The 26579-nt window shown below is 46.6% G+C and overlaps 1 protein-coding gene across 2 annotated transcripts in view; it reads left to right on the top strand.

Moving 5' to 3' along the window:
* The first annotated feature begins 9852 nt into the window (after window positions 1–9852).
* LOC119965858 (sodium/hydrogen exchanger 3) overlaps window positions 9853–26579 on the top strand; it is a 141964-nt gene continuing 125237 nt past the window's right edge. For both annotated transcript variants that reach the window (XM_038796783.1, XM_038796784.1), the window contains exon 1: window positions 9853–10130. In XM_038796783.1, coding sequence (XP_038652711.1) covers window positions 9896–10130 — 235 coding nt within the window. In that variant the 5' untranslated portion in view covers window positions 9853–9895. The remainder of the gene's footprint in view (window positions 10131–26579) is intronic.

Raw genomic sequence — 26579 nt, 5'->3', positions numbered from 1 at the left:
CAATTGTTGGAAAAACCTATTGTTTGACTAACATCCTGGAAGGAAGGAAATCTGCCATCCTTACCTGGTCCAGCCTACATGTGATTGCAGAGAACTATTCAGCTTCCTAAACATCAGGGGACGAGCGGTGCTTCTGCACATTGAGGTTGTCACATCAAGTGGAAGTAGATATCAGAAGCCTCCTACAGGAAGACCTGCTCTCTGGTTACCAGTGGCTGCGAAAGCTAACCCTAACCCAACCTCAACCCCTTCACTCAGGGTCTTTCCAGAGTCCTGTGGAAATATATCTCGGATCACCCTGTTGGCTGCATACAACCACATGAAGGAAGGATAGTTAGTTAATTTGCCAAGGCTGACAATCAAGTGAATTTCTGATGTGAGAGGGTGCTGAAATGGGAAAAGTGAGGTCGTGGGTGGAGTGGTTTCAGGAGGAAATTCCATAACTTCCGGCTGAGATCGGTGCAGTATATTGAATTTGTAGGAGTTGCACACAGAGGAGGCCGGGAGGGACGAATATATCAGCATTACCTTGTATGCCGTTCTCTTTACAGAGGTGAATTTCACCAGGGTAGAGGGTAGGTTGACCCTAAGAATCCACCTAATGCACAGGGCAGCACGGTAGCATTGTGGATAGCACAATTGCTTCACAGCTCCAGGGTCCCAAGTTCGGTTCCGGCTTGGGTCACTGTCTGTGCGGATCTGCACATCCTCCCCGTGTGTGCGTGGGTTTCCTCCCATAGTCCAAAGATGTGCAGGTTAGGTGGATTAGAACATAGAACATAGAACATTACAGTGCAGTACAGGCCCTTCGGCCCACGATGTTGCGCTGTCCTGTGAAATCCCTCTAAAGTCCCTCTACACTATTCCCTTATCGTCCATATGCCTATCCAATGACCATTTGAATGCGTTTAGTGTTGGCGAGTCCACTACTGTTGCTGGCAGGGCATTCCACGCCCTTACTACTCTCTGACTAAAGAACCTACCTCTGACATCTGTCCCATATCTATCTCCCCTCAATTTAAAGCTATGTCCCCTCGTGCTGGACATCACCATCCGAGGAAAAAGGCTCTCACTGTCCACCCTATCTAATCCTCTGATCATCTTGTATGCCTCAATTAAGTCACCTCTTAACCTTCTTCTCTCTAACGAAAACAGCCTCAAGTCCTTCAGCCTTTCCTCATATGATCTTCCCTCCATACCAGGCAACATTCTTGTAAATCTCCTCTGTACCCTTTCCAATGCTTCCACATCCTTCCTATAATGTGGCGACCAGAACTGCACACAATACTCCAAATGCGGCCGCACCAGAGGTTTGTACAACTGCAACATGACCTCATGGCTCCGAAACTCAATTCCTCTACCAATAAACGCTAACACACCGTACGCTTTCTTAACAACCCTCTCAACCTGGGTGGCAACTTTCAGGGATCTATGGACATGGACACCGAGATCTCTCTGCTCGTCCACACTACCAAGAATCTTACCATTAGCCCAGTACTCTGCCTTTCTGTTATTCCTTCCAAAATGAATCACCTCACACTTTTCTGCATTAAACTCCATTTGCCACCTGTCGGCCCAGCTCTGCAGGTTATCTATGTCCCTCTGTAACTTGTAACATCCTTCTGCACTGTCCACAACTCCACCGACTTTAGTGTCATCTGCAAATTTACTCACCCATCCTTCTACGTCCTCCTCCAGGTCATTTATAAAAATGACAAACAGCAACGACCCCAAAACAGATCCTTGTGGCACACCACTAGTAACTGGACACCAGTCAGAGCGTTTCCCATCAACCACCATTCTTTGTCTTCTATCAGCTAGCCAATTTCTGATCCAAACTGCTAAATCACCCTGAATCCCATGCCTCTGTATTTTCTGCAATAGCCTACCGTGGGGAACCTTATCAAACGCTTTACTGAAATCCATATACACCACACAACTGCTTTACCCTCATCCACCTGTTTGGTCACCTTCTCGAAGAACTCAATGAGGTTTGTGAGGCACGACCTACCCTTCACAAAACCATGTTGACTATCTCTAATCAAATTATTCCTTTCCAGATGATTATACATCCTATCTCTTATAAACCTTTCCAAGACTTTTCCCACAACAGAAGTAAGGCTCACTGGCCTATAGTTACTCTCTACTCCCCTTCTTGTACAAGGGGACAACATTTGCTATCCTCCAGTCCTCTGGCACTATTCCTGTAGACAAAGATGACTTAAAGATCAAAGCCAAAGGCTCAGCAATCTCCTGCCTAGCTTCCCAGAGAATCCTAGGATAAATCCCATCCGGCCCAGGGGACTTATCTATTTTCACACTTTCCAGAATCGCTAACACCTCCTCCTTATGAACCTCAAGCCCTTCTAGTCTAGTAGCCTGTATCTCAGTATTCTCCTCGACAACTTTGTCTTTTTCCTGTGTGAATACTGACGAAAAATACTCATTTAGCACCTCTCCTATCTCCTCGGACTCCTCGGATTGGCCATGATAAATTGCCCTTAGTGTCCAAAATTTCCCTTAGTGTTGGGTGGGGTTACTGGGTTATGGGGATAGGGTGGAGGTGTTGACCTTGGGTAGGGTGCTCTTTCCAAGAGCCAGTGCAGACTCGATGGGCCGAATGGCCTCCTTCTGCACTGTAAATTCTATAAATTCTATGACTATAAATTATGGCAGTTCAGAATTTTAAGTAGTCCAATGAGAGCTCATTAAGGGCATGTTCTAATTTTGACTGGGACGTATATGCTGCACACCTGACTGGGGAAGAGAGGAGGGGGTGGCCTAGTGGTACTGTCACTGGACTGGTAATCCATAGACCCAGGGTAATTTTCTGGTGGGCCTGGGTTTGAATCCCACCATAGCAGATGGAGAAATTGGAATTCAATTGAAAAACCTGACCAGGGAAGACCAGTGAACTGATGTGATTGGATTTATTGTCATATGTACTGAAGTACAGTGAAAAGTATTTTTCTGCGGCCGAGGAACGTACACAGTATGTACATAGCAGACACAAGAATAATCAACAGGGAACATTGACAAAACGGTGATTGGTTACAGTGTGGAACAAGGGGCCAAACAAAGCAAACAAAGCAAATACATGAGCAGGGGCTGGTTTAGCTCACTGAGCTAAATCGCTGGCTTTTAAAGCAGACCAAGCAGGCCAGCAGCATGGTTCGATTCCCGTACCAGCATCCCTGGACAGGCGCCAGAATGTGGCGACTAGGGGCTTTTCACAGTAACTTCATTGAAGCCTACTCGTGACAATAAGCGATTTTCATTTCCAGAGCAGCATGGGGCATCGTGAATAGTGTTCTTACAGGGAACAGATCAGTCTGAGGGGGAGTCGCTGAGCAGTCTTGTAGCTGTGGGGAAGAAGCTGTTCCTATGTCTGGATTTCCGTGTCTTCAGACTTCTGTACCTTCTGCCTGATGGAAGGAACTGGAAGAAGGCAATGCCTGAGTGGGAGGGGTCTCTGATAATGCTGTCTGCCTTCCTGAGGCAACGAGAGGTGTAGACAGAATCAATGTGGGGGTGGCAAGCTTGTGTGATGCGTTGGGTTGAGTTCACCACAGTCTGCAGTTTCTTGCGATCTTGGGCCGAGCAGTTGCCATACCCAGGCTGGGATGCAGCCGGATAGGATGCTCTCTGGAAGCGGGCACACAGCAAGATCCTTGTCATGTCTGGCCCAGGAAGTTAGGCAGGCTCCAGGAAAGGATGAATGACACAGAGTGGCACTCGGACTGTGGCACAGAGGCGCCATTGGATCATTGAGGGTTGCGGAAAGAGTGGACAGTGCAGGGGGTTGTCACCCTCCTGGCATCATGGGTTCATAGGAGAAGGACAAAGCTGCCAAACACAACTAGCTGAGCACAAAGAAGGTGGCACCTGGCAATGGGATCATGACTTGCTGACCCTCCTACTCACTAAACCTCCAGCTCGCTGACTGTCCCACTCATCAACTCCTCCAGCTTGCTGACTGATGTGTTAGGCTGGTTGGTTTGACGTTGACTGCAACTGGATGCAGGGAAGCTAGAAACAAACTTCTACCACCAGAGATGATCCAACACGGTTTTATTTAAACTATGAACGGCTGTACATGTTCAGCTGTGGGTTGACACTCTACTAGTCCTACCGACGACCTCTTACTGGTTCGACCAGACATACTAGCTACCGCATGGCAATAATGTCCACTGACTTGTGCACTCTGACTGTCTCAGTGTCTGGGTCCTGAAAAGAGCGGGAGTCTTAATGCCCTGTGAGCTTTTAGAGGTGGTGTCTTGTCTGGTGATTGGTTGTTCTGTGTTGTGTGTTCATTGGTCATCCTATGTGTCAATCACTGCCTGTCTGCATCTCATTATATACATGAGTGGATATTATGACACTGCCCCCCTTTTAAAAAAAATAAGTTATGAAACGTGAAGGTATATACATGCCTGACTATGTACAAATGGTGAGTTAACGGACATATATACATGGGAAGGCGTCTATTGTGCAGATACAGAGCAAACTGAACAAAATTTACAAAAAAAAAGTCTATGGATTCAGTCTTTGAGGCGGGCGCCGAATTCTGGTGGATCGCCGCAGAGGTGGAGCTGGAGACGCCGGCACTTGGACAGGCAGGATTGCTGGCATTGCGGCGGTGTCCTGGACATGGTGTGGACGCGCTGGACCAGATTCAAGAGTGTGGTGATGTGCATCACTGTAAATACACAAGGGGTTAATGTAAATACATGTAGAGTAGCTAGACACTAGGGGGAGCACCAGAGACATGACACAAAGACACTCAGCCAATTGAACAGTTAGATAGGACACAACCAATGGGCATTCACGTTACACACAGAGGTGACACGACCACAGGAGGGCATTACACCAACCCATATATAAAGGACACAACACACATGATCTTCCTCTTTCCAGTGGAGACAGTCAGTGAGTAGAGACACAGGGTTGATTCAACATCACACCCACCACGTGGATTGTAGCAGACTGGTTAGTCAGTCTGGGTAGCTATAGAAGGATTAACAGTAGTGTCGAACCCGAGTAGGAGAAGTGTAAATAGTTTAATAAACGTGTTGAAGTTATCTCCACGTCTGAACCTTCCTTTGTCAAGTGCACCACAGGGAAGCCGCTTATGCTACGCCTAGAGCATAACAAGGCAAGGAGCTTGCAGGCGCGAGCACTGAGCAGTGACGTCCTTTCAGGCCGAACGATCTCGAATCGTTGCCTTGAATTCCTTGTGAGATACCCCTAGCCGTCACGATCCACTGGCAGCTATGGCATTGCCATTGTAGTCGAGGAGTTGGCATGCTGGAGGAAGAATGCTTGGTTGGTCATGGATGCTGTCGAGATCTGACTGCGATATGAGGTTCGCAGACACGCTGGTGTCCAGTTTAAATCGGGTGCGAGCCTGGTTGACTGTGAGGATAGCACACCACTCATCGTCGGGATCCACACTGAGGTCGAAAGGCGGGTTGCCAGTGCAGTGGGGACCAGCTCGCGTGTGGTTATGATGCCCACCTGATATAGAGATTCGAGGCAACCAGCATCGGGATCGGTTGGGCAGTCGGGATCAGTATCCTGCATGTATTGTTGTGCTGAACGGATACTTCTGCCGTATCTGGGACCGCTGGCTGATAATCGGTGGAGCGGACCTGCAGCAGGCCGCGTAATGGCCAGGCTTCCCACACTGTAGGCATCGCTGTCCTTTGGCTGGAGATTGGCACTTTAAATGGGCGGAGCCACAATTCGGACACGTCATAACGCTGACGTCAGCGCGTTCCGTGCGCCAACGCGCATGCGCAGTGTGGTCGGCCGACGTACGCACCTGCGCATTAGGGTTGTTGGCCTCATCGTCTACCCGGCTGTGGCGCGCATGCGTCGGGACCCGGGAAAAGCGCACAAAATGGCCACTCTCCTCGATGCTCAGGCCTTGCATTTTTTCAATGGCCTGCACCCATTCTGCCTCGTGGGAGGCCAGTTTTGCATTTTCCGCCGTCCTGATGTGGGAGTAACGATTCTTGGCATGCTCATGGACCACGCACGTCTCAGGAGCGACAGAGAAAGTTAGCTGTTTTATTTTAAGGAGCTGCCGCCGAAGGGAATCGGAATGGACCCCGAAAACGATCTGATCCCGGATCATGGAATCAGAAGCTGAGCCGTAATTGCATGACTGCGCCAGGATGCGGAGCTGGGTCAGGAAGCACAGAAAAGGTCCATCCTTACCCTGAAGTCTCTGTTGGAAGATGTAATGTTCAAAGCTCTCATTCACTTCAATGTCGCAGTGGCTGTTGAATTTCAGCAGGACCGTTTTAAACTTCGTCTTGTCTTCGCCATCGGCAAACGTAAGCCAGTTGTAGATATGGATGGCGTGATCCCCCGCGGTCGAGAGAAATAGAGCGATCTTCCTTGCATCTGATGCTTCCTCGAGGTCGGAGGCCTCAATATATAGGAGGAACTTTTGCTTGAAGATCTTCCAATTGGCAGCGAGGTTGCCGGAGATGCGGAGCTGCGGAGGAGGCTGGATGTTTTCCATGTCGCTGGATGGCCGCTTTCTGGTCATTGCAGATTTACTCGAAGCAGGTTCGGCAGGATTAATAGCACTCTGGTACCATGATGTGTTAGGCGGGTTGGTTTGACGTTGACTGCAACTGGATGCAGGGAAGCCAGAAACAAATGTCTAACACCGGAGATGATCCAACACGGTTTTATTTAAATTATGAACGGCTGCACATGTTCAGCTGTGGGTTGACACTCTACTAATCCTACTGATGACCTCTTACTGGTTCGACCAGACTTACTAGCTACCACATGGCAATAATGTCCACTGACTTGTGCGCTCTGACTGTCTCAGTGTCTGGGCCCCGAAAAGAGCGGGAGTCTCAATGCCCTGTGAGCTTTATCGTGGTGGTGTCTTGTCTGGGATTGGTTGTTCTGTGTTGTATGTTCATTGGTCATCCTATGCTCCCTGACCATCCCGCTCCCTGACTATCCCACTCATTGAACTTCCAATTCGCTGTCCTCCTCACTTGCTGACATTCTTGCTCATTTACCACTTCCCTCCCGGACTATCACACTGCTGTCTTTCCTGCTTCGACTCTCTTTCACCACCCATCACTCCTGTGCACTGTCACTCCTGCCCGCTGATTCTCTAGTTCCCGACCGTCCTACTCATTGCCTCTCCTGCTCGCCACCTCTCCCAACCATTGTTTCCATTTCACATGCCGCTTCCCCCACTGGCCATCCATCCCACCAACCCTCTCTCTTGTTTACAGCTTCCCCTCCTGAACGCTTACTGTGAAGGAGGACTTAGGAAAGGGGCTACGATGAGAGGGGCTACGAATGGGAAGAATGGTGAGTGGGAGGGTCAGTGAGTGGAAGGGAGGAGGTGAGCGAGTCAGAGGTGAATGGGAGGTAAGAAGTCAGGAAACTGCAGGAAATAACTAACGGTGACCAAATACACTGAAAACACACTCCACCAAAGTTCAGAAGCAGCAACATGTGCACTCAAGCTCAGCTGGTGCATCTGCTGGAGACTGAGGCCTGACTGAGTGTTCTCTATTACCACTCACCACACCAGAATGATTAAGTTCATTGAACTTCTTTCTACATCGAACCCAGAGACTGCGCAACACATTACGTCAGCTGACTGGATGGCATCTTTCTTTCAGCCTCCAGGAACAGGACCTCCCTCCTCTGCATCACTGTCTGGTGGATGAGTGCCAGCTCTGCCTCAGTTTAACAAGGGGCTGCCTTGTCCTGCCCTGCCCTGCCCTGGGAATCCAAGCTTCTGCATTGTCTAACACATCTTCCCGGTTGAAGGTAAAGCAATAAAATAGCAGCCCCCACATGGTCTGCTACCACCACATGGTCTGCTTAAATCAGGCCTGCACTTGCACAGGCCCCCCTCTGTCCCCAAAAGATTTAAGAAGGTTATTTGGCCCACCGAGTCTGCAAATATTTTAGTTTATTGACAGAATCAAAATACAAAAGAAAATTCAATGAGGACACCAATGACTTGGCACCCAGAACACATCCCCCCCCCTCCGCCCCCCATCGAGCCTGATCTGATTATGGCCTCAATATGTTCCCACGCCTGCAGCCACTAATTGGCTGCAAAATTCACATACAAGCCAATTAATTTGGAAATCCTTGTGAAATTCAGGGTCAGTGGCTGTTCCCCCTCCCCGTCCCAACCCCAGGGGCGGATTCTGGATCTGGAAATGGTCCTGATATCCATTTTGTGTTCCCCGGAAATAAAACCACTGCCCAATAACTCAATAAAAACTCCTAATCAAGCCATCTGCACACTTTGGTTACCCAGTGGATGAAAATATTTCAGGCTGTCAATCTCGATGTTTTTTCTCTCCTTCTGTCCTTTTACCCAGTTGAGTTTTTATTACATTTTCCTTCCTTGTCCCAAACGTTTTCACAATGAGTTGCCACATTTTAATTTCACAATTTGAGGTTCCTACTTCCTCAGTACTTTGAAAACAAATTTCCTTCATAACCAGTCACCATTTTGTGCTTGAATGCTAAAGCGTAGGGTTTCTTCCCCAGAATTTGGAGGTGGACATTTGGCAAAACAGTGAATTTAAGGTAAAAGCGTCCAAAGAAAGTGTAACAGATGAAAGCAAGGGCAGCATGTGAGCACAGAGGTAATCCACGCACATAACTGACGTCCAAATTTGTAATTTAATCCTTCAAGAAAAAAAGTTTGAATTGCATGGCAAAGTGTAAAGAAAGAAACTTCCTTCTCTTTTTTTCTTGTATTTAAATTTAGAGTACTCCATTCTTTTTCCAGGGCCCCAGATTCGATTCCCAGCTTGGGTCACTGTCTGTGTGGAGTCTGCACATTCTCCCTGTGTCTGCGTGGGGGGTTTCCTCCCACAAGTCATGAAAGACGTGCTGTTAAGCAATTTGGACATTCTGAATCCTCACTCTGTGTACCCAAACAGGCGCCAGAATGTGGCGACTAGAGGCTTTTCACAGTAACTTCATTGCAGTGTTAATGTAAGCTTACTTGTGACAATAAAGATTATTAATAAGGGGCAATTTAGCGTGGCCAATCTATCGACCTACCGTGCACATCATCTGGTGTCATGGGGGGGGGGGGGGGAGATGCACGCAGACATGGGGAAGATGTGAAAAATCCACATGGACAGTGACCCGGGGCTGGGATCGAACCCAGGTCCTCAGCGCTGTGAGGCAGCAGTGCCACACTCAGTAAAAACTCATAATCAAGCCACTGGTTATCCCATGGATAAAAATAGTTCAGGCTGTCAATCTCGAGGTTTTTTTCTCTCCTGTCCTTTTACACAATTGAGTTTTTATCACATTTTCCTTCCTTGTCTCAAACGAGGTAAGTTGCCACATTTTAATTTCACAATTTGAGGCTCTTACTTCCTCAGAACTTTGAAAACAAATTTCCTTCATAACTAGTCACCATTTTGTGCTTGAATGCTAGAGCCGAGGGTTTCTTTACCAGAATTTGGAGGTGGACATTTGACAAAACACTGATCAGTGAGTTTAAGTTAAAAGGTGTCCAAAACAAAAAAAAAACACAGGTGAGAGCAAGGGCAGCATGTGAGCACAGAGGTAATCTGCACACATTGCTGACAGCTTGTGAAACGCATGTCCAATTTTGTAATTTAATCCGCCAAGAAAAACAAAAGTTTGAACTGCATGGCAAAGTGTGAAGACAGAAACTTCCTCCTTCCCCCTGGTGTTGTTTGGAGACCTGCAAATTGACTCTCTCCTCGCCTTTAATTGGTCGGATTGATAAACAGGACGACTGGGAGGGGTGGTTTAAATACTGGGAACCGGTTTCACTCAAGGTTTGGTCAGAGGCACACACACATACACAACTCATTCAGCCTCTCTCACACACAGCGAGAAGATGGGCAGAGATAGGAGCGGCTGTGTGGCCAGAAGCGCCTTGCTGACAGCTCTGGTTCTGCTCCTCTGCTGCCCGGTGGCTGGGAACACGGCGGAGCAGGAGAGCCACACCGAGCACGGCGACTCTCACGGGAGCAACGACACCAGCTTTCACATCGTCACCTTCCGTTGGGAGCACGTCCAGGCTCCCTATGTCATAGCACTGTGGATCTTAGTGGCCAGCCTGGGTAAAGTCGGTGAGTGATGGGGAAAGGTGCTTGAATAAAAATGTCCTGCAGACCTTCCCTTCTGGGAACTGTATCTGTTTCCTTTCCTCTCAGCCAAGCCGGGAAATGAAAGCTCCAATCGGGTTGTATTGGTATAATATGCACATGCTTGTTTCATCAAACTGATCCCTTTTACTGTGATGGATTTGAGGAGGTGGGACCCAGCCAGCAAAGGGCTCCCCGCTGTGTGAGCCTTATTGTCCTTCTGATGGTCCAGTCACAAAAGGTGTTTGGATGGGGGAGATGGCGGGAGAGGGGAGAGAAGTAAAAATGTTCTTTTGAAGTGTTTGTTACATTTTTAAAAAAAAATGACTTGCTCTAACTTCGATTGCTCATGGCTCTGGTGTCATTTCTCCCACAAAATTCTAGGTTGGCATTCCAGGGCAGTATTGGAGCTGGACACCTCTCTGTCCCTCTGCTCTTTCAAGTGGACTCTCCAGAACTACTTTTGTTTCTTTGGGCGGGGAGGAGCGGAGAGCCAATCTGGTGGAGTTATTTTTGTTTTCTTGTCCAATATTTATCCCTTGGTCAACATTGCCAAAAAAAAAATCTCTTCATGATCACAATGCATTTGGGGAGGGGGGAGGGGGTTCTTGGCTTGGTCAAAAGGCTACCATGCCTCCTACATGGCAATAGTGATCACATTATGAAGATCCTGTCAAGGGGCTTTTCACGGTGACTTCATTGAAGCCTACTTGTGGCAATAAGCTATCATTATTAGTGTTTAGGGGCATTTTCAGGTCGTGCGTGATGTTATATGGATGCAATTCATTAGTTTTTAGCTTGGCGGTTAAATCAATTATGAATGTGGTTGACTCTTAATTGCCCTCTGAATTGTTCAGTTATTGGGCAATAAATGCTGACTTTGCCAGCATCGTCCAGTTAATTGTTTTTGAAGTTTAGCCAATTAAAACATGTAAATAATTCAGTTTTAATTTCTAAGCAGGGAAACATTCGTGCTCCCTTTTCCTCCCACCCCTGGAGGTATCGCTAAATGTGAGTTCCATGTAAATGCGAGGTCATCGTCTACATCTCATGAAAGAAGAAAGAACAAGCACAAGTATGCTCCTGGTGATGGGTGGGCATGTTGAAATGTTAAATGTCCAAAGGGTCCAAGTTTTTCTTTTTGTAACCTGAGCTTTGTAAAGATGTTACAGGACCTTGCATTTGCATAGTGCTTTTAACTCCACATTTAGCGGTGCCTTGCAAGGGGGGAGCAAAAATGCTTCCCAGTATGGGGAATTTTCAAAGCTACTTGCAATTTCTATTGGTTATAATTGTTTGGTTGCTGTCAGTTTTGGGCAATAATTCCTTGACTAAGACAGTTGGCAGCTGGTGGTCTTGCCCTTGTTGGGATGGCAACCAAGGTGTTGATTTGTGATATCTGGAAAATAATGCAAGTGATCTTGCTTCCTTATTTGTGGCACAGGTACTGGGACTAGGACACCTGCCCCATTCCAGAGATTGGCATTTATCGGCTAAGATTCTTGGGGTGTGTGTGTGGGTTTAAAAAAAAAAAGTATTTATACCTGTACATTTTGAACACTTGTGTGAAAGGACCATATCCTCTAAAATCCTTTGAGATTTTAAAGCAATGTCCCAACCATCCACTTAAGTGGGGTATTGGGGCAAAATGGCTGCTGCATTTGACTACGGAGAAATATTGACTCTATTGGAAAGTAACTAATTCTATAACTCTAAGTGAGGCAATTGTAATGTATGGAGATATAGGAATAAAAACTTGCTTTTATACAGTGCTTGTAACATAGGAAACAAATGCTATAATATATTAACAAAACAATGTTGAGCTATGGGAGGAATGATCGAAGAGAGATGGTCTTAGTGGAAGATGAAGACTAAGAGATGGAGGCACAAAGGTACATAGTGATTTTAAACAGTTGGGTGAATATTTCACCTGTCTGGTGTCGTGTAACCTGCTCTTGGGCAGATACTGTCAGTGTTTTAAGACTTACTGAAGGTGAAAGACAGAAGATTGTCCAGGATACCATTGCAATATTTGGGTCTGGAGGTATCAAGCCATGGCTGATGGTTTCCGCTGTATAGGCACATAGTTGAGCACTGAGTTAAGGTGCACTGTTAGTTAAGATGCGATTAGGTAGCCTTTGTGATGAAGGAAATTGGATTGGAAGATCAACTCATGATAAATCAGGGTATTGAGATTGAAAACCAACTGCTTTTGTTGGGAAAGGGGATAGATTTATTGGCAAAAGTGCTGCATTTGCGATGGGACCATATCTAAGACTTCAGCCTTAGTGTTTGATCAGAGGAAATTGTGACTCATAGTAGACTCCCGTAATCAGGTTAATAACATGGGAGCAGTGAAGGGGTGAGAAAGGGTCCAGCGACACATCTGGAACCTGATCCTGCATGTCACCAGATCATATTGCCACTGAATAGGAGACCTGTTTTGTTTTGGGGGGGGGGGGTGTTATGGGCCAGAGGTTAGGGAACCCCAAAGTGTATCATGGAGTTCACCTGACCCACAACTTTTAATAGATTGTGGTATGGGGAGCACACGGCCCACTCCACAGGTGTGGTACAGCAGAAATGGAAAAGTGTTTTTTAAAAGCAAAACAATGTTTATTAATGAACATTAAGTTAACCTTTTTAAAACTTAGTGAACATCTTGGCAACCATCAATTCAAATACAACCCCAAAGAATACAACACTGAGTAATCCTTAACTTCCCAAAGAACATCCAGAAGACACAAGAAACACCTTTTAAAAAAAAAAAAAACATTTAGCGTATCCAATTAATTTTTTTCCAATTAAGGGGCAATTTAGTGTGGCCAATCCACCTACCCTGCACATCTTTGGGTTGTGGGGGCGAAACCCACGCAAACACGGGGAGAATGTGCAAACTCCACATGGAAAGTGACCCAGAGTCGGGATTGAACCTGGGACCTCAGCGCTGTGAGGCAGCAATGCTAACCACTGCGCCACCATGCTGCCCAGAAACACCTTTTTAAAAGAAGCACATTAGGTTTACATTCACTACTGAGAACATTTATAATTCTGAATTCACCAAATGATCAAGAGATAGTCTTTTCATGTTTTTAAAAATAAATTTAGAGTACCCAATTCATTTTTTCCAATTAAGGGGAAATTTAGCGTGGCCAATCCACCTACCCTGTACATCTTGGGTTGTGGAAACGAAACCCACGCAAACACGGGAAGAATGTACAAACTCCACATGGGCAGTGACTCCGAGCTGGGATTGAACCTGGGACCTTGGCGCCGTGAGGCAGCAGTGCTAACCCACTGTGCTACCATGCTGCCCGATAGTCTTTTCATGGCAGAGAGATCAACAGTACACCTGATCTGTCTGGCTTCAGCTCCAACACTGAAAACCAAACCAAAAATACACCCTGCAGCAAACAGCCTAAAATGAGAGTAAAAAGCTGACAGACAGCCCAGCTCCACCCACACTCTGACATCAAACACCCATTTCTTAAAGGTACATTTCTTGAACACCCATTTCTTAAAGGTACTCTCACATGACAGGGGAGAGGCATGAGGACAGCTTCTTTGGGAATTACAGAAGTTGTGGCGTGAGATTTCAAAGCAAATATATTGGTGGAGGTGTTGCCAAGATTGGATATGTAAGAATGGAACCAGACGAGGGCAGTACTATGGAGTTGGAAAATAGAGGCAAAGCATTGAAGGAGTCGAAGGCTGCAGTGAGGTCGAGGAAAGACTATGCACTGTGGTTGCAGTTGTGCAGACCTGTCGTTTGCAAATTTGGCTGGGGCCATTTTGGTGTTTCAAGTGGGGAGCTGACCACCTCACCTCACTTGAGATTGAACAGGAAATTATTTTATATCTCTGGATACCACTCAATTGCTTTTACATTACTCTTCAGGCCATGCTTTCTCTGATGTGCTGGGCTCCTCTGTCAACACTGGGGACCTGGAGAACGCACTCTTTTTTTTTTTTTTTTTGGAACCATCTAGTGGCGTAAAATCCATTGTCCAACAAGAGAAACGAGACCCTGGATATTCTTGCAGTTGTAAACTGTTGCTACAGTGACGTTGATGGTAAAAGGAGACCTAATGTCATTGTTTCCTGTTCCCACAGTACTTGGCATGTGCGTGTCTGTGTTGAATCATTGGCCATCCATGGGAACAAACATGATAATAGGGTTGATGCCAATTTCAAAAAAGGCTTAATGGTTAAATGATGTGGATCAAGTTTCAAATAAGATTTAATTTCATTTCAGAGGGCAATAATTAAAACTACTTTGAAACATAAATAAAAATAGCTATGCAATATCCTTCCCTTTTTCTATGTGCAGGAAACATTCCTTGAAGTATTTTGGGCTTTAATTAAATTTAATGTATTGAAATTTCAAAGGATTTGGGTTCAAAGTATCAACTATAGCATTTTGTTCTCCACCCATTTTGATGCTTCAGATGCTTGTATCTGAGCCATGTACTGCAGGAAGGTTCAATCTAAGGTGTATCAGCTAGTCTTGCCTAGTATGGTGATGGGGGCTTCTCCATTTTGTCCCTGCGGTGGGAGGAGACCAGCTCCAGCCAAGTTTCTACTCGCAGTTGCTAGTCCGTTCAGGATGGATAATACATGGGAGATAATACACAGCAGACAGATGAGTTTGGTTCAGATTGCACTAGGCTGTGTTGCGACCCATGCTCTGCCCCCCCCCCCCCCCCCCCCCCCCCCCCACATCCTCATTGTAGAATAGGCCGGTACTGATGGAATGGTCATAAGCGAAGAATAGAAATTGGTATAAGGTATGAGTGGGCCAATGAATTGGCGCAGCCTGTGTTGATCCTTTGGGGGATAGCAAACTGGAACATGGCCACTTTTAAAATTTGCCCCTCCAAAAGGGGCAAACTCCTGAAGGAATGCAGTTTGCCTATTCTGATCGTCTTCTGGGACTGTGTTCCAAATGCCCATTCTTTTGAGGGCGCTTTGGTGCATGTCAACAGGCAGCTGCATGAGTTGGTAATACTTAAAATGGAGGTCTATGCAACACTCTAATCTGGCAATTGGATTTCCGGTATTAACATACTACCAACTAACATGCTTTGTTTAGCTGTCAGCTAAATGCTGGTATAAAAGAGATTTTTGAAAGCATCTGGTCATGTAACTGCATGATACACTCTCTTTAATAAACAGTCTAACGCACAACAATGCAATTAGATATCCAGGAGTGAATTGGTAGGATGTTATTTCATCTCCGCATTCTGATGGCTTTAAAACCTGGAGAAAACTAAGCTCGAAAGTTGCATGAATTTTACATGATAGCAGATTAATGCTGTCTTGGTGTTAGGTCAAGGCCTTGACTCCGTGACAGCAGCATGGCTTCTGAGCCAATTGTAGGTCAAGGAACGTGTTCCCAGCGTTGGCTACTGACTTTGTGCCAGTTAGTAGTGATGAGGCAAGGCGGCATGTGGCGCAGTGGTTAGCACTGGGACTTGGCTCCTCCCTCTGCAACTGGATCCTCGATTTCCTGACCCATAGACCACAATCGGTAAGGATAAACAACACCATCTCCATTATAGTCCTCAATACTGGGGTCCTGTAAGGCTGCATACTTAGCCCCCTACTATACTCCCTTATCACACATGACTGGCAGAATTTGGCTCCAACTCCATCTACAAGTTTGCTGATGACACAATCATAGTGGGTCAAATCTCGAATAATGTTGAGTCTGTACAGCAAGGAGATTGGGAACCTAGTGGCATGGTGTAACAACAACAATCTCTCAATGTCAGCAAAACCAAAGACCTGGTCATTGACTTCAGGAAGCGAAGTATCGAACACATTCCTGTGCGGAATTCTCCGACCCCCCCCCCGGCAGGGTCAGAGAATTCTCCGCCACCCGGGAATTGGCGGGGGCCGAAGTCCCGCCGCTGACAGGCCAATATCGCCGATGTGGTTTCAACCACCTCCTTGTGGCGGTGGGATTGGCGGCACGAGTGGGCCCCCGGGGTCCTTGGGGGGGGGGGGGGGGGGGCGCGGGGCGATCGGACCCCGGGGGGTGCCCCCATGGTGGCCTGGCCCGTGATCGGGGCCCACCGATCGGCCGGCGGGCCAGTGCCGTGGGGGCACTATTTTTCTTCCGCTGCCACCGCGGCCTCCACCATGGCGGACGCGGAAGAGAACCCCCCTACCGCGCATGTGCCGGTGGTGACGTTAGCGCCCGCTGACGCACCGGAGCATGCACGAACCGATGAAGGCCTTTCGGCCAGCCCCGACGGCGGGCGTCAAAAGCCGTTGGCGCCGGTTTTGGTGCCAGTCAGCATGGTGCCAACCACTCCGGTGTGGGCCTAGCCCCTCAAGGTGCGGAGAATTCTGCACCTTTGGGGAGGCCCGATGCCGGAGTTGTTGGCGCCACTCCGCTACGCCGGGGCCCCTGCCCCGCCGGGTAGGGGAGATTCCTGGCCCCTGTCTGCATCAATAATGTCGAGGTGGAGATGATTGACAGCTTCAAATTTCTAGATCTGCACATTACCAACAGTTTGTCCAGGTTCACCCAAGACTACGCTATGACCAAGAATGCACAACAGTGCCTGTACTTCCTCAGGACACTAAGGGAATTTGGCATGTCCACATTGACTCTTATCAATTTGTTTACAGATGCACATTGGCTGCATCACAGCCTGGTAAAAAAATTGGTAAGAGTCAATGTGGATATGCTAAATTCCCGTAGTCATGTGAATATTAATAGATACAACCTCCAACCAGCAGGTGGCAGTAAGTAACCACGTGACATTGTTACCTTCGTGTCTGGAGATGGTCGTCTCAGTGGATAGTCACATTTGTCGTAGCTCTTAGTTAATTTCTTATTATAGTAATTTAATAGGTAGAGGATTTTAGTAGTTTTCTTATTGTCTGACCCACGTTATTGTTTAACAGTCAACATTCAACTAGTCCCAAACTAGACTTTCTCTAGTGCGCTGATTCAATCCTGCCAAGCACCAGAATGTAACTTGTTCAAGCGAGGGAAACCTTTCTGTATCTGTCTAGTGGCCTGGGGGTGGCTGGTGGGGAAAGCCCAGAATTGAACCAGCCAATCTGAAGTATAGGGCTACTGGCTACGTAAGAAGTTCTTTTAAAATGCCATCAAAAGCTCACATTTCATTAATATCTCAACATATGCAGGGAAAATGGCCGAATGCTATCATCTCCAATGAAGCTGATTTGTAATCCACCATCTGTAAAACTGAGGACTCATGATATTTTGAGGTAATTTGATCAAAGCTCTTGAGCAGTTGGGAGCTAAACTGTTCCGTTTGTTTTCCTATTACGTATCTATCATGCATACAAATTTTTTAATTTTAAAAAGTGCGATTTGGATGTTACTGCAACCCTTGTTTCTATCCTTGTTGTTTCATATCTTTTTTATTAAAAATATATACAAGGCCAAACGGTACAAACACTAATTTTGTGTTGGAGAAACAGGGGACCCTCCCCTGGGTACCAACGTACGGGGAGGGGGGGTTAGAATACTCTTATGAAACCAGTTCACAACACAGTTGTATAAAAGACAAATGGTACAAGCACTAAACTTTGCACTGGAGAGACAAGATACCCTCGCCTCTGTACCAACAGAAGGGGAAAGGGGGGTGGTTGGGAGGGAGGGAGACGGATGTTGGTGCAGGTGGGCCCAATAGGACACTGCCTGAACTATCTACAGAGGCAAAAAAACACAAGAATCTTCAATTATGATGTGCCAGATTCCGGGAGTCCCCCCAGAGGAGGTGAGGGGCGACACACTGTCCAGATTGCTTGGTTTTGTTTACTCCCACTTGCTCAATACCAACTTTCTGCCAAGTAATAATTATTTATCAGATATTCCCTGCTCTTATCACCTTGCTGACTTTTCTGATTTAATGCAAGGGATCTGAAGTAGAGTTGACAAATGAAAAGGATACCAGTTGGGATGCATTGGTCACCTGAGGGAAATGCTTAATCGTTTGACAGACTGCATAATGTATTGGTGACGGCAACAAAACTGATGGAGGACCTTCCAATTACCAAGAGGTGTTCTCTTCAAACTGAAATTCTTCAAGGTTTATTAATGCTACTGCAACTCTCTGGTTTGTTGGTTGTATTCAAATGTTTTTGTGGAATCTCAAACTTTTCTGTTTCTATTTTGCTCTCATGCGAGTTCAGTTTGCACTAGCTGACGTGTAATTCCTCTTTCTCCATATTGAGCAGAGATTTGTTCTTGGGGCACAGGGAAAATATTGAAGCTATCACAATGTTAATGACGCAGTCTTCAACTTCCGGCCAAATATCTTGGTCACGCAATAGTCTTTAAACCGACAGGACACCAGAACTGAGGAATGGAACACTTCTTCTAGCCTTGAATGTTGAACACCCTTGTGCAGTGGTACTCCCAGGTCAGATGTAACGTAGACGAGATGGATTAAAGCCTTGTGCTTTTGTTTGAGAAACTTGCCTCCATTGATTCTATAAATGCGTAGATTCCATCAGGGAAACCAGTCTTTGTCTCCTGCAGACAGAAAATAAACCATGTCCCCTATTCTCTATTTTCCATCCAACGTAACTGCAAATGTTGTTGATCCTTCTAGCTCCATCATTCACACTGGAAGTGAATTCTTCAACCTGACATTCCCCTGCTATGCGCTATGCTCTGAATGTTTTGCTTTCAAATTTGTTGCAATGACCTTTTGATCTAGTCCCGTCAACAGTAGAAAACCTTTTGGAATGCATTCCATCTTGCCGTTTAACTCTGTGCTTTATCATACTGCGGGTTGGGGGCCAGGGCAAAGGTGCTGCATCATTTCAGTTTATTTGCAGCCACTGGTCCTGACACAGGGTTCAAGATCTCCTGTGACTTGGACCGAGCCCTGACCAATGGCAACAAACCATCATACAAAATTACCAGCTTTTATTTTCTTGGAGTGGTTCTGATGGAGATCTTCCTTATGGAATTTCAGGATCACCCCGCCCTGCTTTATGTTGCCTTGTGGGACAGTAATATCTTGTGGGCGAGGACAACCCGTATTTATTTTGTTTGTTGTAGCCGCAAAGAGAGAATCAGAGGTGGCGCACATAGAATTCCTATAACATAGTGCAAGGGGTTTATTTCCAAGATGCTGCTTAAACAAGATACACTAGTGAGCAACAGAAAAGCCTGCGAGATGCTCCAATGTCATTGTGTAACACATGACAGCACCAGCCAATGCTGTTACTCTGCTACAAAACAATTTGATAGTAGTAAACTGAATCAAGAGATCGTGGGTTCAAGTCCCAGGATGGACACACTTGCAATATCGAGACAATATGGCTCTGTTCCAGGTAGTACTATGTTGAATTACTATTTCCCTCGCGTCCAAACCAACATTTATCACTTGATAAATGCCTAAAACTGATTTGGTCATTTATTTCATGGGAGCTTGAGCTAGGCAAATTGGCTGTGAGTTATTCTATGTGATAGTAGTGGCTCTGAAGCATTGTGGAATGTCCTGAGATTGGTCTTTTTTTCTTTTGTCCAGTTAGTAGGGTTGGAATGGAATTAAAATGGGTACTGTGATGTAATAGCTTTTTTTCTGGTGCAAGTATTGGAAGACAGTGAAGACTGTGGATTCCAGAGAGCCTTGATTACTGTCTTGTTATGCTCTTGGCGTAGCATAAGCTGCTTCCTTGATGTTCACTCTGACAAAGGAAGGTTCAGACGTGCAGATAATTTCAACATGTTTATTAAACTATTTACAATTCTCCTACTCTGATTCGCCTCTACTGTTAATCCTTTTATAGCTACTCAGACTGACGAACCAGTCTGCTACAATCCACGTGGTGGGTGTGATGTTGAATCAACCCTGTGTCTGTACTCCCTGAGTGTCTCCACTGGAAAGGGGAAGATCATGCGTGCTGTGTCCTTTATATATGGGTTGGTGTAATGCCCTCCTGTGGTAGTGTCACCTCTGTGTGTATTGTGAATGCCCATTGGTCGTGTCCTATCTTACTGACCTATTGGTTGAGTGTCTGTGTGTCATGTCTCTGGTGCTCCCTCTAGTATCTAGCTAGTCTAAGTGTACTTGCATTAACCCCTTGTGTATCTACAGTGATGCATATCACCACAATTATTTTTGGACAGTACATTTGTGAAGAGATTGGTCGAGGAATCCCTACGAGAGCAGTTCTTTCCACTGCAGAGATGTCCATTTATCTGGTCTGTTTATAAAAACTGAGAATGAATACCTTGTAACCTGCCTCTTTGAAAGAGCTTTTGGTTCCTGCTCGAATATCTAACTTTGTGGCTCGGTGTCATTTTCTTTGTCTGAATACACTCCTGTAAACAAAGTTTGAAAACCCCAGATCTCTGCACAAGATTATTTTTTACATGTGTGCACAGCGATGTGAAATCTGTGGCAGTGATGCCTTTGATGGTAATCTGTCATGGGTGTGGTGTCTTACAAAATGTATGCAAGCTATGAAGTTTCTTTGTAACAGTGAAATAAGTCACTCTTTAATCCATACTGTACATTACCATGGGACATGAGGAAAATGGGGGCTGGGTTAGCTCAGTTGGCTGGATGATGCAGAGCGAGGTCAACAGCGCGGGTTCAATTCCTGTACCGGCTGAGGATATTCGGGCCCCACCTTCTCAACCTTCCCCCTTGCTGGGCCGAGCGCCGGGAAGCTCGCGGCAATTTCCACTCATCACCGCATTTGAAAATCTTTCCAGAGAATTGCGCCCATTGTCAGCATACATAAACTTCTGAGACTGGGTTTGAGGCAGATCATTGATGTAGAGATCAAAAAGGTTTGGGCGAGAACAGACCCCTTGGGATGCCCGGAGGACTGTTGTGCACTCTGAACCATTTACCTCAAGTGATAATTCAATGGCCTTAAGTCACCCATGGAGGGAGAATCCCACTGATTTTGACAACGAGATCGGTGTGTCAGACCATGTCATATGCTGCAGTGAGGTCGCGAAAGGCAGCGCCTGTTTTGAGGTTATTTTTAAAGTACATTTTCAATTAAGGTGGTTTGGGCTTCAACCAGGTTGTATGTGCTTCAGCCGTGTTGAAAGTCAGGTTGTTCAGCTTTCAAGATTTTTTCTCCGCTGTAAGGTGAAGTGCTCTAAGACATTGCAGCACATAAAGCAGAGATGTTGCTTAGTAGTATGAAGATAAGGTTGGGTCTTTGCCTGATTTTGGGAGGCTGAAGATTTTGGACATGCACCAGGGTTCAGGCAGTATTCCTTCTCAGATAACCCTTGAGGGATTGAACTAACCCAGCAGCAGGTACGTGGGTCAAAGTATTTAAAAAAAAAAAAAAAAAATTATTTTTATTCTCCTTTTTCACATTTTCTCCCAAATTTACACCCACCAACAATAAACAATAATCAGTAACAAATATGTCAATCCCCATATCAATAACAACGATCCCATCCTCCCATCATACCCCAAACATTAGCCCGCATGTTCACACAAACAAATGACAAAAAGGAATTGGGGATCACCCATAGTCGCCATTAACACACACACAGCCCTCCTCCTCTCCTACCCACCCGCCCCAACTAATGTTCGATGTTATCCAGTTCTTGAAAGTGCATAAATGAATTGTAGAACCTCTCCACCCTTCCCCCTCAGTACAAACTTAACCGTCTCAAGAATCAAGAATGCCAACAGGTCCCCATGCCACACCAGGGCAGAGAGGTTGCTCTCCAACCTATCAGGATCCACCTTCGGGTGATCAACGAGGTGACGACAACAACATCTGCCTCCACACCTGTTTCTAACCCTGGCTGGTCCGACACCCCAAATATGGCCTCCCGGGGGCCTGGGTCCAGTTTCACATGCATCACTTTAGAAATTACCCTAAAAACCTCCTTCCAGTAATCCGCTAGCTTTGGACAGGACCAAAACATATGAACGTGATTAGCGACCCCCCCCCCCCCCCCCCCGGGCAACGTTCCCACCCATCTTCTACTCCTTCAAAGAATCGGCTCATCCTCGCCCTCCTGAGGTGTGCTCTGTATACCACCTTCAGCTGTATCAGCCCCAATCTCGTGCACGAGGTGGAGGCATTCACTCTCCAGAGCACCTCACACCAGAACCCCCCCTCTGTATCCTCTCCCAACTCTTCCTCCCACTTTGCTTTGATCCCTTCCAGTGGTGCCTTCTCCTCTTCCCAAATAGCTCTGTAAACCGCTGACACTACCCCCTTCTCCAGTCTCCCTGTCGTCAGCATCTCCTCCAGCAATGTGGAGGCCGGTTCCACCGGGAAGCTCTCTATCTCCTTTCAGGCAAAATCTCAAACATGCATGTATCTAAACATTTCCCCCTGCTCCAGCCCATACTTCGCTTCCAGTCCCTTCAATTCTGCAAACCGACCCCTAAGAAACAAGTGTCTTAATCCCCTTCTCCTCCCATTTCCGAAAATTTCCATCCCACCTCCCTGGCTAAAATCTGTGGTTCCCCCGAATCGGCATTCCCCTTGACCCTGCCCCCAACCCAAAGTGTTGGTGAAACTGCCTCCAAATTCTCAATGAAGCTATTATCACCGGACTCCCTGAGTATTTCCCTGGGGCCATCGGGAGCGGCGCTGTTGCGAGTGCTTTCACTCCCGACCCCTGCACAAACTCTCCTCCATTCTGACCCACTGGGAATCAACCCCTCTGACCCAGCTCCGCACCTACTCCACATTCGCCACACAGTAGTGATACATCAGGTTCGAAAAACCCAAATCCCCTGCCTGCCTTCCCCTCTATAGCAGCACCTTTCTAACTCTGACCACCTTCCCTCCCCATATGAACAAAGTAATCCTTCCCTCAATCTCTCTGAAAAAAGCCTTTGGCAGGAAAATCGGCAGACATTGAAAAATAAACAGAAATCGCAGCAACACGTTCATTTTAACCGCCTGTACCCGACCAGCCAGTGACAGAGGGAGACCATCCCACCTTGCCAGATCAGCTTTCACTCTCCCCACCAAACTAGAAATGTTGTACCTGCGGAGACCCCCCCCCCCCTCCCCCCCCCCCAACCCAACGTCCGGGTAACCTGCACCCCCAGGTACCTAAAGTGAGTCCCTGCCCTACGGAAAGGCAGCCCCCCCTCCCACCCCTGGCTGAGACACCACAAAATATTCGCTCTTGTCTAGATTTAGTTTGTACCCCAAGAAAGACCCAAACACTGGAAGCAGCTCCAATATTCCCCTATCGACACACTCTGTTTCGACACATATTGACAGCAAGTCATCGGCATATAAGGACACCCTATGCTCTATTTCCCCCCCCCCCCCCCCCCCCCCACACTATTCCGTTCCACACCCCCGAACTGTGGGTCAATCTTTTGAGGGCTCTGAAAGAATGTTGTCATTGCTGGTGTCATGATATACATCTATGTATATAATGGAGTGCAGACAGGCAGTGATTGACACACAGGATGACCAGTAAGCACACAGAACAGAGCAGCCAATCACCAGACAGGACACTACCACTATAAAGCCAGAGGGCACTAGGTTTCCCGCTCTCTCTGGACCCAGCCACTGAGGCAGTCAGAGTCCACGAGCTAGCCAGTGCAAACACCATGCGGTAGCTAGTAAGTCTGGTCAGGCTAGTACTAGGTGTCCAGTCAAGTCAGCATAGTGTCAACCCACAGTTGAACATGTATAGTTGTTAAGACGTTAAATAAAATCGTGTCGCTTCTTATCAAGTGTTGGAGGTCTGTCTCTCGCTACACTGCTTCAACTGCAGTCCACATCGACCCAGCCTGCCCAACACATCAGCTGGTAGCAGTGCCAGGTTTGATTTTGTTTTGTATCATTGTCCAAAGCACTGCAGTGACTGGTTGAGGGCATGATCTGAAATTGTAATGCCTTTGAAAGGGTCTCCACTCAGTCTTTGTTTTTTTCACTTGGTTCCCCAGCGGTACCTTTCCCATATGGAGGAGATGGGCTGCTACTTTGTTGTCATTTACAGGTAGCTGGCTTAGTGTGAGACTTGCTGGGCTGTTCCAAGGTGGTGTAGTAGCCTCCAGCATTCCTCGCTGGAAAGGGTGAATTTCAGTTTCTGGCTGTCTTTTCCCATCTAACTTGGTGAGCAGAGTCCAAGGACTCGATCAAGTGATCAGCTACATCTGGGTAACAGGTTTCCGCAGTGTTGCAGGGGAAAAGCACATCCACTTCGAGGCAGGGGGTGTACATTGTGTGATAATCCCTGTGGGGTGGATCTGGTAGCCGTGTTGTCGATAGCTTTGCAGGTGCTGTATACCTGCTCTATGGGTATATGGTAGGTGGCATCATTACCGCACTTTGTTCCAGTGGCTTGTGGTATTTGCCCCAGTTGGCTTTTCATGGGTTCCATTGCTGCTGGTGATGATGGGTAGTTGAAGGCCGATGTGGGTCAGTGTTTGTGCAGGCTGTGTGGGAATCTATGCAAGACTTGGCATGATGTTGGAAGTGGATTGCCATGTGTTGTGTTGTAATCACGCTTCCACCTGCAAGTGGAAAGGTCCCAGCTGTTTGGGACTTTGGATAAGATTGAGATTATTCTGTGTGGCTCAATTTGCGGCATTAGTATCAAGCTTGTTGCAGCCTCAGTCTGAGTGGTGTTGAAGCTTCCAATATAGTAAGCTGGGAATTACAGAGCAGGGAGAGCACATTTGTCCCAGCCGCACTTGTAGACATTTGCAATCTTAAAAACACCTCCATCGTGATTGTATCAAAGTAGGCTACATCGATCATGGTTGATTGAATGTATATGGCCTGCCCGTGCTTTGGATGGGCAGCATGACCTATTGGGGTCAAAAGCTGTGGGATGCATGTTTCTTGGATACAGGTCATGCTAATTGCATGTTGCTGATGTTGTCATTTGGCAGGAGTTAACACGTCCATGTTGAGTTGCAGGATGTGGAGTGCAGGTCTGATGGTGCGGGATCTACAGGAATTCATGTTGGCGGTGATTGTGGGTGTGGTGATACCGGGATTCTTGAAGCCAGAGCTTTCTGAATTCTGTTGCTTGTTGGATCATTGATTTTTACCGGATGGTTTTTACCTGATGGGTGGTGTGAACACTGATTCGTGACCACCCTGTGGTGTGCTGACCGGTCAAAACGTGAACTCTGCTGTGGCTGTAACCATCTTTCATACTGGTCAGCTGGATCGTTTGACCCATCAAGGCTGAAGTGTGTCATTTGGCTTCCACAACACAGTGATGGAGGGGGTGACCCCCACCCACTTAACTGCATTATCTATACTTGTCCTCTAGTGGATGCCATTCCAGAGTTCAGACTGGCCTCCTCTGATGGCCAAAGCCATCTGGGGTGAGATTCAATCCTGCACCTTCTGACTTGAGTGGAAATGCGACCACTAAAGACTAGTTTTCAAGTCAACGAGCACGTTAACTTTGTCTTTGTACCTGAAGGTTTTTTCATATTTTAGTGCTGGTTTTATTGTAGTTCTGATGAAGTGTTTCAAACCGTTTGTAATGATATGTGTAATGTAAGGCGTGTAAAGGGTTAACAATGTTCATATATCTCAACACTAGATGGCACCAGAGTAGCCTTATCAAAGTCTGCGTTTCTAGGTATTCTGGGAGAGGGTTGTGAAGAAGGATAGTGAGCAGTTGAGACGGGTTGTTAGCTGTACTGAAAAGATAAAATCTATAACATAGATTTTATACTATCTTATTTGCTATTATTTAGTGAAGTGTGAATTATTTGCAGAAGTGTAAAATAAACTAGCTGTGTTTAAAATACTTAGCTTGATGTTCTTTGTCAACAACATGACTTTCGGCCATCTTGGAGAACTATACAAGGAACATTACACCGTTAATCTGTCTTTTCTCTTTTTGCAGACTGTGCCGATTTGGAATTGTTTTCTATTTTAAAGAATCATAGAATTTACAGTGCAGAAGGAGGCCATTCGGCCCATTGAGTCTGCACCAGTCCTTGGAAAGAGCACCTTACTTCAGCCTATGCCCGTAACACAATAACCCCACTTACCCTTTTTTTGGACACTAGAGCAATTTAGCATGGCCAATCCACCTAACCTGCACATCTTTGGACTGGGGGAGGAAACCGGAGCACCCGGAGGAAACCCACTCCGACACTGGGCGAACGTGCAGACTCCCCACAGACAGTGACCCGAGCCGGGAATCGAATGTGGGGCCCTGGAGCTGTGAAGCAACAGTGCTAGCCACTGTGCTACCGTGCCACCCTCAACATGTGCTAATGTCGGTAGCTTGGTTTAGCATCTTGCAAAATGTGGCAATGTGGCAATAGGTTTTCATGAGAAACTGACCCAAAGAGAAAATTCCTCTTGACCGTTTGAGTTAAAAACATTGGACTTTGTATCTGGCTCACCGACTTGTGATTCTTACTGGCTACATGAGATGTCTTCCTTAAGAATTGAGTTGATTTCTCTTCTCTTTCCCCCCCCCCCCCCCCCCCCCAA

The sequence above is a fragment of the Scyliorhinus canicula genome, chromosome 5 (genome assembly GCF_902713615.1).
Source record: "Scyliorhinus canicula chromosome 5, sScyCan1.1, whole genome shotgun sequence".
In the NCBI taxonomy this organism is placed as follows: Eukaryota; Metazoa; Chordata; class Chondrichthyes; order Carcharhiniformes; family Scyliorhinidae; genus Scyliorhinus; species Scyliorhinus canicula.
The sequence above is the reverse complement of the archived record's forward strand: the minus strand, read 5'-3'. Positions and strand labels throughout refer to the sequence as shown.